This window comes from Hylobates moloch, unplaced genomic scaffold, assembly GCF_009828535.3.
Source record: "Hylobates moloch isolate HMO894 unplaced genomic scaffold, HMol_V3 SCAFFOLD_18, whole genome shotgun sequence".
NCBI lineage: Eukaryota > Metazoa > Chordata > Mammalia > Primates > Hylobatidae > Hylobates > Hylobates moloch.
This window is the reverse complement of record NW_026652293.1, coordinates 446,387-462,077: the sequence shown is the minus strand read 5'-3', so window position 1 is coordinate 462,077 and position 15,691 is coordinate 446,387. Positions and strand designations below refer to the sequence as shown.

Sequence of the window (15,691 nt, the reverse complement as noted above, 5' to 3'; positions counted from 1 at the left end):
GTTTTACCATGTTGGCCAGGCTGATCTCGAACTCCTGACCTCAAATGGTCCGCCTGCCTCGGCCTCCCAAAGTGCTGGGATTATAGGTATGAACCATCATGCCCGGCCTAAAAATATTTTTTAAAAGTGACATGCTAGGTAACTAGTGTTTGTGTTATTCGTGCTTTTCTGTATGTTAGAAATATTTCATAATATAAAAATGCATAATATGAAATTTTAATTTTAAATACAACCTAAATTAAGGCTCTCTCCCACCCCCAACCCATAATGAGTAGGAATTTGGCAGGAACCAGGGAGAAGGCAGTATGAAGAACATGGCAGGTCCTGGGATGAGTGGGTGTCGTATGTCTCTGGAGTCCAGCCTTCCACTGGGGGTAGCTGGAGAAGTTACAGAGCCCAGATCCTGGGGCCTTTTATGTCAGCCTCAGGAATTAGGATTTTGTCCTTAAGCAGTGGAGGTTCAGTGAACGGTTGCAAACGGGAGAGGGATGATAACAGGAGAGGGACAACAATGCTAAGGGCTGGGAAAGTTTTCTTGCTTGTGTCCAAGGATGAGCACTGGCCACATAGAGGTAGTGAGTGGGCAGGTGTTGGACCTTTCAGGCCACCTGAAAATATTGTTTCTCCAGCTGTTCCCGTGCCAGAGTTGTTAGGTAGCCTAGAGCATGGGGCAGCCAGAGAATGCTAGATAAGTCTTCACATTAGTATACATATCTTCCCATACCAGCCTGCCTTTAAGAAAGTTAATTAATATTGTAGCGACAGGGTTTCATCATGTTGCCCAGGCTGGTCTTGAACTCCTGAGCTCAAGTGATCTGCCTGCCTCGGCCTCCCAAAGTGCTGGGATTATAGGTGTGAGCCACCGCATTCCCCCCTGCCCCCACTTTTTGTTTTTGAGATGAGGCCTTGCTGTGTTGCCAAGGCTGGAGTGCAGTAGCTATTCAGAGGCATGATCATAGCTCCCTGCTGCCTCAAGTGACCCTCTCACCTCAGTGTCCTGAGTAGCTGGGACTACAGGCTTATGCCACCAGGCCCAATTCACAGGCTTCCTGTTGCCCTCAAGATAAATTCCTAACTCAACAGGGCTTCTAAGACCTTTCATGATCTGACTCTGGCCCATCTCTTCAATCTCTGGCTACTCCTGACCTGAAGCTTGGCCTCGAACTGGTACCTCTTCAGAGTCTCTGCTCCTGCTATTCCCTCTTCGTGGACCTCTCTTCTCTTCTATCCTCACTTGGTGAACTCCTGTTCTTCTTTAGATCCCAGCTTACACATCCCTTTCTCTAGGTTTTGCACCCTCCCTGTATGCTCCCATAGGCATCCTGTACTACCCTCTGAGATTAGATGTTTTATTGTCTCCCTGGAGTGCATGGGTGCACTAGAGGCCGTGACTGTGTCTCTGTTGCACATCATCGTGTCTCCAGCAGAGGGTAGTGGGTACTTAGTAAATGACTGAGAGGACATGATATTCTTGGGCTGCTAGTTATTTGGGTATTGTAAGTTAATATTTTGGCCACTTGTGGTCATACGCTTGGATGGTCTCAGCTCATCTATAACACATGGTCAGTTTTATTCATTCAGTAAAGCTTTTTGGCTATAGGGGCTTTGTGGGTTTTTTTTTTTTTTCCACTCTTATGTATGGGCACTCAGAATAATACTGTGAGATTTAGTCCTTGTCTACAGCAGAGAGCTTTCAGTCTAATGAGTAAAGAGGCAGTTTGTGGAGAGCTAATATTGGTGACTTTTTGAAGCATCCCATTTGATTGCTCGTGTTCCTTTTCCCACCTTCAGGAGCCAGTGCTTGCCTTTGAAAAGTACTAATCTGTTTCTGCTAGTCATCTCCCCTATGACAGTAATGTTCGTAATTTGGTGACGTGTCACGGTACCTGAAATTATCCCAAAGGGTGTTCCAAAATATTAGTGAAATTGAAAAATGAAATTCATACAATTTATTAAAATCTCTCAATCTAAAGATTTTATTTGTTCTACATAGTACTTTTTCTAGATGGGGGAGAGACAAGGATAGTGTTCACGAAATCATGCAAATAATGAAAGAGGTTTGCAAAGCATGGTCCACTCATCTGCTCAGTGGTATATCTTTAAACCATTAAAAAAGAACAAGCTGATTTTTATGAGTAGCTGTGATAGACTCTCCAGGCTATATTAAGGTGAAAATAGAAGGGTACACAGGAGGACATATATGTATGTTATCATCTGTATAAAATATGCACATATACACATATGCATTTGCTTATATACATGAGTGGAATATTCCTGGCAGGTTTCATCAGAAACTGCTTACTTTGGTGAGCTTTAGGGAGGAAAGATACAGAGCCAGGGCACAGACAGGGAGTGGATCTTGCTGTTCTCCATATTCCCTTTGTACCTTTTGAAATACTGGACCATATACATGTATTACTTTTTTTAAATTTTTAATTTTAATTTTTGTGGGTACACAGTAGGTGTATATAGTGCATTGTATTACTTTTTCATTAAAAAAAAAAAGAAAAAGCCTTAAGCATACACACACACACACACACACACACACTCACACTCAACACAACCGTGGTGAACTGGTAGGTTTAATCGACTCTGCCCTCATGTGTTCTGCATGCCCTGCTCTTTCTGTATGCTGCACAAGCTCTGTCTGATTTAACTTCTTTTTCTGTGATGCTAACATTTGGCACTTAGATAAGGGAAGTAATCTTTACTTCATGTATTCTGGTGGAAAGTTTAATAAAAAGCCTGTGAATTTTTCTTTGTTGGTGGTGATCCTCCAACCAAAGAAGCTGTACACAAATCAGTGTCTTCATTCACCTAATTGTGGAAGGCGTTTTGGCCTTTGGATTGGAATACCAACCCCCCACCTTCTTTAAGGCAGCTAATTACTGAGACATGTTTGACCTTTGAAAAAGGAAAATTTCCCTTCAGCAAGTGTTGATCCCATCTAGAAAATTCATTTTCTTTTGCTAACATGAATACAAGAGGAAGATAAGAAATTCTGTAAGAATCTAAAGGCTTATGCTTCATTTTCTTGTTTCTGAATTTTCTGGTTTCCTTTGCAGGCCCCTTTTGGATATGTGCCACGTTGGTCTTTGCCATAGCAATTAGTGGGAATCTTTCCAACTTCTTGATCCATCTGGGAGAGAAGACGTACCATTATGTGCCCGAATTCCGAAAAGGTTGGTGAATAGCTTGACTCATTTGGAATGCTGTCAGTTTGTAGCTTTGAGTTCTTTTTACCCACTGAGCTCCTGGGCCCCATCTCTAGGTGCTGTAGCCCTGCTTTTGTGTTTTAGGGTTCAATGTATCTACTCAAATGTGTAGATGAGTTTACCACCCATCTGTATAAATCCACATAATCTTTTTCTTCTTACAGTGGTAAAATATATATTACATAAAATTTACCATTTAAATGTGTAATTCAATAGCATTAAGTACATTCACAATGTTATGAGTCCATATAATCTTTGGGAAAGCTGTAAATCAAGGCCCAATAGCAACTGCAATTTATTCCTTTTTTTTTTTTTTTTTTTTTGAGACAGTGACTCGCTCTGTCACCCAGGCTGGAGTACAGTGGTACAATCACAGCTCACTGCAGCCTCCACCTCCCTGGGCTCAGGTAATCCTCCCACCTCAGCCTCCTGAGTAGCTGGGACCACAGGCATGCAACACCATACCTGGCTAATTTTTCTATTTTTTTATAGAGATAGGTCTTCCTGTGTTGCCCAGGCTGATCTCAAACTCTTGGGCTCAAGTGATTCTCCCATCTCGGCCTCCCAAGGTGCTAGGTAGGATTACAGGTGTGAGCCACCATACCTGGCCACAGCTGGAATATATTCTAAGACAAGTGTACAAAATAATTTAAAGGTGTGTGTGAAGGTCTCCTGTGTGGCATTATTTGTATTATCCACATTTTGGAGACAATAGAAATATTGTTTTAGGCTGTGATGGCTCAACTAGCTGGGGTCATCTGCAGTTGCCAATCACGAAGCACCTAGAGCTACGTGAAAAATTCATAACTTACTCCAAACTGGTGCCTATTCTGTTAGCAACTTTGTTGAAGAGAAATCTGGGCTGGACATGCTTGCTCATGCCTGTAATCCCAGCACTTTGGGAGGCCAAGGTGGGAGGATTGCTTGAGCTGAGGAGTTTGAGATCAGCCTGGGCAACATAGTGAGACCTTGTCTCTAAAACTAAAAACTAAATAAAAGTTACCGGGTATGGTGGTGCATGCCTGTAGTCCCAGCTACTCAGGAGGCTGAGTTGGGAGGATCACTTGAGCCCAGAGATTGAGGCTGTAGTGAGCTGTGATCGTCCACTGCGCTCCAGCCTGGGTGACAGAGTGAGTCACTGTCTCAAAAAAAAAAAAAGGAGAGACCCGGTGCAAGTGGCTCATGCCTTTCATCCCAGCACTTTGGGAGGCCAAGGTGGGTGGATCACAAGGTCAGGAGTTCGAGACCAGTCTGACCAACATGGTGAAACCCGTCTCTACTAAAAATAAAAAATTATCCAGGCATGGTGGCGCACGCCTGTAATCAGGAGGCTGAGGCAGGAGAATTGGTTGAACCCGGGAGGCGGAGGTTAGAGTGAGCCGAGATCACGCCACTGCGCTCCAGCCTGGGCAACAGAGAGAGACTCTGTCTCAAAAAAAAAAAAAAGCCTGGGCGGGGGGGCGGTGGAGAAAGAAGTCTGCAAATGATCAAAGCCTGGAAGGGAAAATGCAGAAATGAATGTGTCCTAGGGATGGGCTTGTGAATGACATTCTTGTTTTAAAACATCCTTTCTTGTGTCAGTATTGGGTATTTAGAAGAAAAAACAAAACAGCTTTTAGAGACTTGCAGATGACAGCTGCCCCCAAATGAGGAAGTTTGGCTTTATCGGAGATTGGCCTGTACCACTTTCTCAGTTCCCTGGCTCCCTCCCTGCCTGCTCTTCTGTTGAGAGGCTGTAAGTAGCCTGGATAAGAGCACCAGTTCTGGAACTAGACCGCTAGCTTCAGTTCCAGCTCCACCACTCACTAGCTTCTACTCTGTTGGGCAAGCTATTTTATGTCTTAGCCTCAGATTCTTCATTGGTGAAATGGAAATAATAATATTTATCTTACAGGACTATTGTAAGAATAAAGAGTTAATATATATAAAAAGCTTAGAATAGTGGTTTGTACCAAAAAGAGTTCAATAAACATTAACTATTACTATACACACACACACACACACAAATATGTACACATATATTCAATCCCATTATTTATCCAGTAACCTTGGTTTGAGTTTAATGCAATAAATGTTAACCATGAGATAGAAACCCTGCCTTCAACTAGTTCACTGTATGTGCATAGAAAGATATGTATTTGCCTCTGTGTGTGTGTGTGTGTGTGTGTGTGTGTGTGTGTGTGTGTGTGTAAGAGAGAGAGAGAGCACGTATCCACGTATCCTTCCTTCTTTTCTTCCCCTTTACCTTCCATGCCCACTTTCCCTTCTTGTCCATCATGGAATCAGACTTGGATTCAATCCCAACTCTATCAAATAACCTTGATTTGAGTTTAACTCAGTAAATATTAACCATGAGATATAGATCCTGCCTTCAAGTAGTTCAGTGGTTAGAAAGCTAGTAAATGACTATTGCTGTAAACAGTACATATTAACCTCTATATCAGAGATAAGTGTAGGTATATTGACATGGAAGAAGGAGTGACCCACTTTGCCTGGGGATCTGGAAACTCAGGAGAGTCTTTATCTGTTCTTATCCTCTTTGGCTGGGCATCCCAGTGTCAGGAAGTGATGTGATATATATACTGGTAAAGTAGTCATTGGCCCTATCAATAAACGTTTTTCCATTTTATGTAAAAAGTATGAGTCACATCTGAGATGAGATCCTGCTTCTACCAACTTGTTAATTATGTGACCTTGACCAAACAACTTAGCTTCTCTGACCCCTTTTCCTCATCTCTAAAATGACGATATAGATTGTATGAAATAAATGTAGCTGCATATTAGTTAACAATATGAAAACTAATTCTTGATTGAGCATTTATTATTGATCACTCTTCTACTTAGAAGAGTTCTTACCTGCTTTTATTCATTTAATTCTCCTATTAATCTTAGAAGGTAGTATATTATTTTTCTTCCCATTTTATAGGTTAAATGGGACCTAACTGAGACAGGAAGGTTAAGTAACTTACCCCCAGGAGTTTCTTTTCCTAAGACTAGAACCCATGGAGTCTGCATACAGAGTCTGTGCCCTTGACCATTATTCCACATTGCCTCTCAATAAAGCACCGAGTGTAATACCTGATGCCCAGTAGTTGATCAATAAGTGACAGCTATAGCCATGGGAGTAATTCCCTCCTCTTCCCTTAGTTATCCAAGAAAAAGGCAGTATATCAGCAGAATTACATTTGGCCTAACGAGGCAATTCCCAGTGTGAAAAAACTGTTCTGGGAGCTAAAACATGTTTTGGACATTCATGTCTTAACCAGAGTCTGACTATAATTGTTAGGGGTGCCTTTGTTCTTGCCAAGATGCATTAAGTGAATTACCTACTGATTTTCATGTAGAAAGGGCTGGTGCCGTGGCTTACCTATAACTTTATGACCCTCCACTCCAGAAGAGGGAAAGGGAATCCTCCAGGGCGTGCTGCTACTAGAGGAAGAGGAGAGAGGTACAGGGATATGCTGAACGTTGCTGTTCTGAGGAGCCACTCAATAGCATTTTTGCCCCAGTTGCAGAATTACTTATTTAAGGAAGAAAGTAAAACTGGAGAATATTTCAGGCAGTTAATCAGTGAGCTGCATCTCCCAATTTCAGAGACAGAGGAACTCTAGAGAGCATGCAGAGCAAGTTAATCTCTACCCAAGGCATTTTAATACATTTGCTAAAGAAGTCAGTGTCCGCTCTTGTTATACGGAGGAAGAGAACGTGTTCTTCCAAGGGGATAGTTGGTTTTTATTTGATTGAAATATCTACTATATATGAACATTTGCAGTGTGGCCCTCTGAAGTATTTCAGTTGCATAGTTCAGTTGTTTAATATTATCAGTTGTTAGTTATTAAATGAACTATAAAAACCATATGAGAGACTATTGATCCTCACCACAAAGACGAATGGTAAAGATTCATTAATTCAACAAACATTTCTAAAGTGCCTACTGTGTGTTAGGTGCTGTGCCAAGCTCAGGGATTACAGACCAGTAAGACATGATTCCATGGTCCACTGAAGTCAGTTGACGTGTTAGCATTTAAATACACTAAGGTGTTGGAGGTGCTCTGATAGTCTACTAAAGGCATGATGGAGATTGAAACTTGTGTCCTGTCATCCTCAGTGTCCATAGCAGCCACCATCATCTATGCCTATGCCTGGCTGGTTCCTCTCGCACTCTGGGGTTTCCTCATGTGGAGAAACAGCAAAGTTATGAACATCGTCTCCTATTCGTTTCTGGAGATTGTGTGTGTCTATGGATATTCCCTCTTCATTTATATCCCCACCGCAGTAAGTACCACGCTCAGGGAGTAGATTCTCAGTGATGCTCTGTTGTTGGTAGAAACTTCAACCAGGAATTTGACCCACCATCATGATTCCCAGCGCAACACTCACGTGCTCCTGAAAAAATCTCCTTTGAAGTTAGAAGTTCAGCATGAAAGGGGTCTGGGGAGCCTAGTGCCTCAGTCTACCTGCTGGTGGTGTTCCTCCAGCCTGTACTGAAAAACCAGAGTGGCAGTGGGGGCCCAGCTGCTGATTGGCTCAGGGCCTTTTGTAAACATACATGCCTGGAATGAACAAATGCCTCCCAAGAACTCCCCGCTCCTCCTTTTCTCTTCTTCAGATACTGTGGATTATCCCCCAGAAAGCTGTTCGTTGGATTCTAGTCGTGATTGCCCTGGGCATCTCAGGATCTGTCTTGGCAATGACATTTTGGCCAGCTGTTCGTGAGGATAACCGACGCGTTGCATTGGCCACAGTTGTGACAATTGTGTTGCTTCATATGCTGCTTTCTGTGGGCTGCTTGGTATGGATTCATTCCTGTATTCTTTTGGTGTGTTTTATATCCAAGTGCTAAAAGACCTCAAACTGTTACACACTACAGTTCTTTTAAAATTGACTCCATGGGCTGGGCACGTTGGCTCACGCCCATAATCCCAATAGTTTGGGAGGCCCAAGTGGGCGGATCTCTTGAGCTCAGGAGCTCAAGACCAGCCTGGGCAGCATGGTGAAACCCCATCTCTACTAAAAATACAAAAATTAGCTGGGCATCGTGGCTTAAGTGATCCTCCCACCTCAGCCTCACAAGTAGCTGGCACTTGGGAGGCTGAGGTGGGAGGATCGCTTGAGCCCAGGAGGTGGAGGTTGCAATGAGCTGAGATCATACCACTGTACTCCGGCCTGGGTGACCGAGGGAGACCCTGTCTCAAAAGAAAAAAAAAAAAATTGATTCTATGAAATAAAATTTCATTTTAAGTAGACTCACCTACACGGGAAGTGGTGAAATTATGAGAATTTGGCTTTAGTCTTTGGTTTTGCCTAATTTCAGTAATCTGATGAGAATTTGGGGTCTGACCAGAGGAAATAGGGGTGGATGAGTGTCTATATACATTTGTTCCTCAGTATTGGGGTTGTGGGGGTGTGGTTGGTTCCAGGACCCTCTATGGATACCAAAGCATGGATGCTCAAGTCCCCTATATAAAAATGGTGAACACACATGCTCCTATGTGCTTTACATCATTTCCAGATTACTCATAATACCTAGTGCAGTGTAAATGCTATGTAAATAGTTATTATACTGTATTTTAAAATGTGTATTATTTTTATTGTCATATTGGTTTTTTTAACTTATATATCTTTAAAGAATATTTTTCATCGTGGTTGGTTGAGCCTGAGGATGCTGAGCCTGTGGATGTGGAGGGCTGACTATATAGAGTTAGGGAGCTGGGGTGGGGGATTCTGTGTTTGGATACCTTTGCTGATTTTCTGCACATACCTAGAAAGATTTTTGAAATTTAAAGTTTTATTTAAAGGTAGAAAGTTTAAAGTTTAAAGGTAGAAATTAGAAGTTTTAAATTTGAAGGTAGAAAGCTTGAAAATGAAGTCAGATATGGGAAAGTGGAGTTACTTTTAAGGTGAACAACATTTAAAATAGTATTTGAGTTCATATGTAGGTGTCTTTTTAGGGAGAGCAGGTGCTTTTGTGTCAGATGAGCCCAGATTGAAGACCAGCTCTGTCACTCATTGGCTGTGTGAACTTGGAGATGTTATTGTCCCTCTCCGAATCTTAATTTCTTAGTCTGTGACATGGGTATATTTCCTGCCACAAGATTGTTCTGAGAGTCAAATAAAATGATATCTGTAAAGCACTTAACATGAACTTGTCCTATAAATGCCCATAAATTAGGTCCCTTTCCTTTGATCCTAGGGAGACATGGTTTTGTGTCTTCTGTACACATTGTGCACAAATTTGCTGTCCACGGCCTTAACAAGCCCTGTTGTAGGTTTTGAAAAAAAAATCAGAGTCCAAGAATGTTAAGGTCCCTAATAAAGGAAAGGACATGGCCATGGGAAGGTGTCTTAGTCCACATGGCATGTTTCCAGACCCTTGGTCAGGTTTTGCAGTTTTAGGAGTAAATGTCTCTTTGGCATCGTTTGATCTTTAACATTTTTGTGTAGATAACCATGTCTCATTAAATGCATTAATCTGATTAGAATTTCATTAGATTAATGAAATCCCAATGCTTTATCATTAAACAAGTTTCATAAAAAGTGCCAAGTTGTGAAACACAAACCTAGTTTGCATGCACTTTACATGTGCATAAGCTTTAAACCCTCGAGGCAGGCCTGTTGGTTTGACTCATGGCAGAATGACACTATTAATTTCTGGCACTTGGAATCTCTGAGTTGATCCCTTAAAATGCTGCCGTGACTCTTCTGGGACTTTTCTGTCTGCTGAAGAACATCCTTTTCATTGTGACCAACTCTCACTGGCATCTCTCGTCCCTCACTGGCATTCCCGTCTCTCTTCTGAAGTTCTTCCCCTCACGTACCTGGCTGAGAAGTTGGTGAGGAGAAGGAGGCAGGAGAGGAGGCATTGCCTTTCACATTTCTCTAAGGAATAGGAGCAGGGCAGGTTGAGCAGTGAAGCAGGGAGCTATTATGGTTATTATTAAGAACCCATTTCAGGCCAGGCTTGATGGCTCTCGTCTATAATCCCAGCACTTTGGGAGGAAGTTGCAGGCAGATGGCTTGAGCTCAGGAGTTCGAGACCAGTCTGGGCAACATGGTTAAACCCTGTCTTTACCAAAAATTTAAAAAAATCAGCCAGGTACGGTGGCACATGCTTGTAGTCTCAGCTACCAGGGAGGCTGAGGTGTGAGAATCGCTTGAGCCTAGGAGGTAGAGGTTGCAGGGAACTGAGATTGCGCCACTGCACTCCAGCCTGGGTGACAGAGCGAGACTTCATCTCAAAAAAACAAAAAAAGAACCCATTTCATCCAGTACCTCTGGCAGGACCTTTTACCGCCTGTGCCTATTGTTCCCTTTCGGAGCAGATGGCACTGAAACCAGGATTTACCTGCCTGTCTCGCTGCTCAGGAACTTTCTGAAAGAGAGCCTAATTCAGAAGCAGGGAGTGCCCTGGACTGAGAGATGCCCAGCGCTGCAAACCTAGGCAAGAGACTTGCTTCTCAGAACCTTGGTTTCCTCATCTGTGAAAGGAATTGTTGTTTTCTTGGGGTTTTGTGAGATGCTGTGAGCTGGCTGTGAAAGCCCTCCATATACTCTGTAGTGTTCCTCAGATGCAAAGTCATTAGAGGAGCCTGTGTCGTCAGACACTGCCAGGGCCAGTGTGCTGCTTATTCCTCCATAGTACCCAAGTCAGAGTGGTCCAGGGTCCCACAGCTGGTACCCGGGCCAAAGCTGAAGTCTCCCGCTCTTAACGACAATGCCCTTTCTTGATACCTCTCACTGGCATCTTCTCATGTCTCCTGAAGTTTTTACCCATTATACACCTGGATGAGAAGGCAGTGGAGATGAGGAGACAGAAGAGGCTGTTCAGTCTGTAAGGGACTCAGAAGAGCAGGATGGGTTGGACTGTGGAGCAGGGAGGTCCTTGTGGGGTGCAGGGCCTCTTCCTGGAGAGGAAGGCAGTTTTCTCCTTCCGGAGGAAGGGAACCATCCCGTGGTCAGGTGTCTAGCCAGGGGCCCATCATGCCTCAGTTTTGTTTTCCACAGTGACCAGCCCCTCCTTTTTCTTCTGGAGGCATTGTGTGCTGCAGAAGGGCTGAGCCAGAAGTTAGGAAACTTGGGTTCCAGTCCTAGCTCCACTATCACCTGCTTGGGTGATTTCCCTTCTCTGGACTCCTGCCTCCTCACTTAGAAACAGGGGCCGATCGTGCATGGCAACATCTTTACGTTGCAAGGATTGAATGATGTATGCAGCATGGAAAATACGACGAGTCATGTAAATGGAAGACATTATTATTAGGGCAGAGAGAGGAACTGGCAGGGGAGTTATTTGAGCTGAGGGGCACCGGCTGAACCAGACAGCTTGGCTTTCTCACTCTCCCCTGGGGAACACGGATTGGTGTTTTTGCCTTAGTGCAGTGAAGCATATAACAGCCCCACACCTGCCAGGGGCCCCTTGGTGATTGCACATGTAAATGATGTCTAAGTTATACCAGAACACACATGACTAAGGAAGCATCTAGAGGCTGCACCCTTGGTGTATGTTTGGAGATGTACAAGCCTAAGTTTGAGGTGGTTACTGCTGGCTTTTACAGGGAGCTGTGCCCTACCCCTACTCACAGAGAGCCTGCTGATTCAGCTTTGAGGTCTCCACGGTGCTAGATCTGGACTGGACATAGACTAGGTGCCAAATTGCAGGAAGTGTTGGAGAATTAGAAGAGCACAGAGTATGGAGATGGACTCGACTGGATTGAAATCCTAGCTCAGACACATAGTTGTCTAGCCTTGGGAAAATCTCCATTTCTTTGAGCCTCAGCTTTCTCATCTTTAAAAGGGATAAAATGGCCTGTTACAGCATTTTTTGAGCAGATTAATGATCAATTATATGTCTGGTGCACAGTAGGCATTCCCCAAATGATGGCTGTGATTGTTATTAAGCATTTGTGGAATTAATGAATCACAGAATTCAAGATTGTTCAAGGAATGGCCCTAAGAGATCATCTTTTCTTTTTGAGTCAGAGTTTCCCTCTGTCACCCAGGCTGGAGTGCAGCAGTGTGATCTAGGCTAACTGCAACCTTTGCCTCCTGGGCTCAAGCAATTCTTGTCCCTCAGCCTCCTGAGTAGCTGGTATGACAGGCATGTGCCACCACGCCTGGCTGATTTTTGTATTTTTAGTAGAGGTAGGGTTTCACCATGTTGGCTGGGCTGGTCTTGAACTCCTAGCCTCAAATGATCCACCTGCCTTGGCCTCCCAAAGTGCTGAGATTACAGGTGTGAGCCACCACACCCAGCTGAGATCTTATTTACTTTTCTTCCCTCCCTCCCTTCCTTCCTTCCCTGCCTGCCTTCTCTCTCTCCCTCTCACTCTCTTTCCCTCTCTCTCCACCACACCCAATCTCTCTCTCTCTCGAGCCACCACACCCAGCCCCAAGATCATCTTTTCTAATCCTTAAATTTTATAGATCAGAAAGTTGAGGCCAAAGCAGGTGGAGCGACTTGTCCAAAGTCACAGCGTGAGCTAATAGCAGAGCCAGGTGTAGAAGCCGGGCCTCTGCTCATCCTGTCTTACGAGGGCATCCTGCAGTATCCTGGAAGAAAGCCTTTGTTCCTGCATCCTGGGGGCTTGTGGCACAGTGCACCTGCGGGGGAACTGGAGGAGCCCAGCACTAGCACTGCGGCCCCATCCCCCACTTAAGTTAGGGACTCTTCTTTCCTTGCCCCAGAAAACAGCTGCTGGAAGGGTTCCTAGGGAGGAAGCCTCTTAAAAGTAATAGAGTTGCTCTGGGGATGGGGCAAACTAGAGGGAGTCTGCAGAGAAAGGCATCATCTGGAAACTTTTTTCAGAGAGTTAACATGGAATAGCAACAGGTAGGGGAGAGCTCCAACATGTTGTGTTGGTGCCCCCTTCTGGCTGATAGAGAGCAGAGCTGGTGAAAAATGGTTGTTGGCTTTCTAACGTGTACCTTCCTAAGGGCACTGACCCCAAGGGGGTGTCATGAACATTCAGTGGGCCTTGATGTGGTAACAGATTCACCTTTCCTTTGAACAACCAGTATTCAAGGGTAGTGAGATTGGTATTTTCCTGGGCTCAAAAGTTAGGCTTCTCTAAACCTTATGTCTTCCCTCCTCTACCTCCTTCTGACTTTTGACAGTTAAACTGTAGATGGTGAGTGGAAGCACTTAGCAAACCTTTCGTTTCCCAGCTGAAGAATTTTTAGGGAAAGCATGCCTAGCACTCTCTTTTGAAGGTATTTACAGAAAGCCAACTAACTAGTTTAGCAGCAAGCTAATGTAGTTCAGTTCATTAGGTACTGATTGGCTACATACTGTGCCAGCCCCTGTGCAGGGGTGCTGGTGACACGAAGATGAAGAAGGATACAGCCTTTGCCCTGGAGGAAAGACTGTATAATGTAGTGATTAAGAGCTTGTGCTTTGGAGTCAGACCGACCTAGCTTTGAGTTCTGGCTTCACCACTCATTAGCATGTTCACCTGATCAAATGACAGTCTCTGTGAGCCTTAGTTTCTTTATCTGTCTAATGAGGATAATCCTAACAACCTCATAGGGTTATTAAGAGTAAGTCATGTAATATAGTAACTGCTCAATACATGATAGCTAAATTTCTAAAAGTACGCACAATTTAGTGAGACAAACGTAAACAGAGATGATTGTAGTTTAGTGTGATGATAAATATGGTAGGAAGAACTTAGGGGCCGTGAGAGTCCAAAAGTACTGTTAGCATGGAGTCTAAAAAAACACTTACCCGGACCATTGTCTTTTTAACTCCCTCCTGGGTCTTTTTTTCCCCACAGGCATACTTTTTTGATGCACCAGAGATGGACCATCTCCCAACAATTATAGCTACTCCAAACCAAACAGTTGCTGCAGCCAAGTCCAGCTAATGAGGAAAGTAAGAGATTCTATTTTTATTTTGCTGTGTGGTGCCATAAAACATGGGCAGGTGTATCAATTCTGTTACTGTTAGCTTTAAGCACAGAGGGCCAGACCCTTTTATCCTTCTGCACAGTTCAGTGTGGGTTTGTGCATGTGCATGTCTGTGTTTCTGTGTTCCTCTTATTGAAGCCCTCTGTTTTGAAATCCACACGATACTGGCTTTATAGAGTTGGATAACATGAGCTCTTAGGTTCTTCTGTAAGAGGAGCTCCTGCCTTTGGTCCCAGCAGAGGGGACTCTCTTCTCCCGGAACCATTTCCTAGAACACGATGTGGGTTTATTCCATTTGATAACAATCCTGGTGTTTTTTTTCTTTTTTCTTTTTCTTTCTTTCTTTTTTTCTTTTTGAGACAGAGTTTCGCTCTTGTTGCCCAGGCTGGAGTGCAATGGCATGATCTCAGCTCACTGCAGCCTCCATCTCCTCGGTTCAAGCGATTCTCCTGCCTCAGCCTCCTGAGTAGCTGCGATTACAGGTGTGTGCCGCTACTGCCTGGCTAATTTTTGTATTTTTATTAGAGATGGGGTTTCACCATATTGGCCAGGCTGGTCTTGAACTCCTGACCTCAGGTGATCCACCTGCCTCGGCCACCCAAAGTGCTGGGATTACAGGCGTGAGCCATCGTGCCCGGCCATTTATCTGGTCATATAATTTGTCTGGTGATCCCATTACACTTTGTATTAAGTATCACTCTCGTGGTGCTTGAAACACCAATGGCTGACTAATCATGTGTCCATCTGCCTATTCATTCATTTGTTCAGCTATTTATTCATTCATTTGTCCACTGTATACTACAGTGTCTCCCCAGTTAGACTCAGCTCCACAAGAACAAGGAATGGTGTTACTCTGTATCTTCATTGCCTACCACATAACCTCGTATACATAGGGCACTCAGTAAATGTTTGTGGCATGAATAAATGAAGCTACACTCTGCACACGATCTTGCTGCAGGCCAAGAACCTTTACTTTGCTTTGTAATCACAGACTGTCCTTTCTGCCCAAGCTGCTCTCTCCCAGAGGCATGAGATATGTGCAAAAACCAGGGGCTTAGAATTAAATAAAATTACAATTAAATCCCAGGCCAGCTGTGGTGGCTCACGCCTGTAATCCCAGCACTCTGGGAGGCCAAGGCAGGCAGATCACTTGAGCTCAAGAGTTTGAGATCAACCTGGGCAATGTAGCAAAACCCCGTTTCTACAAACAATACAAAAAATTAGCTTGGCGTGGTGGCATGCTCCTGTATTCCCAGCTCGTTGGGAGGCTGGGGTTGGAGGATCACTTGAGCCTGGGAGATGGAGGTTAAAGTGAGCTGTGATTGCACCACTGCACTCTAGCCTGGATGATAGAGGGAGAACCTGTCTCTAATAATAATAATGATAAATCCCAGCCCTACCAGGTACTAGCAATGTGCCTTGGGTGAGGGGCTTACTCTCTTTGAGCCTCAGCTAACTTGTCTTTAAAATAAAAATGACACAACCTATATAACATTGAAGTGAAGGTTGGAGATTATTTTTATAAAAGCTCCTGGCACACAGTTAAGGTGTTCAGCAATAAAATCAAAGCTACC

At 43.9% G+C, this 15,691-nt stretch overlaps 1 protein-coding gene across 5 annotated transcripts in view; it reads left to right on the top strand.

Annotated features, from left to right (window-relative positions):
- Window positions 1–15,691, top strand: part of YIPF1 (Yip1 domain family member 1) — a 40,099-nt gene that overhangs the window by 14,440 nt on the left and 9,968 nt on the right. For all 5 annotated transcript variants that reach the window (XR_004245039.2, XR_004245040.2, XM_058430512.1 and 2 more), the window contains 4 exons: window positions 3,066–3,182; window positions 7,324–7,490; window positions 7,825–8,007; window positions 13,985–14,082. Coding sequence is in view for 3 of the 5 variants with exons in the window: in XM_058430512.1 (XP_058286495.1) it covers window positions 3,066–3,182; window positions 7,324–7,490; window positions 7,825–8,007; window positions 13,985–14,074 (557 nt within the window). In the remaining 2 variants the exon portion in view is untranslated. The remainder of the gene's footprint in view (window positions 1–3,065; window positions 3,183–7,323; window positions 7,491–7,824; window positions 8,008–13,984; window positions 14,083–15,691) is intronic.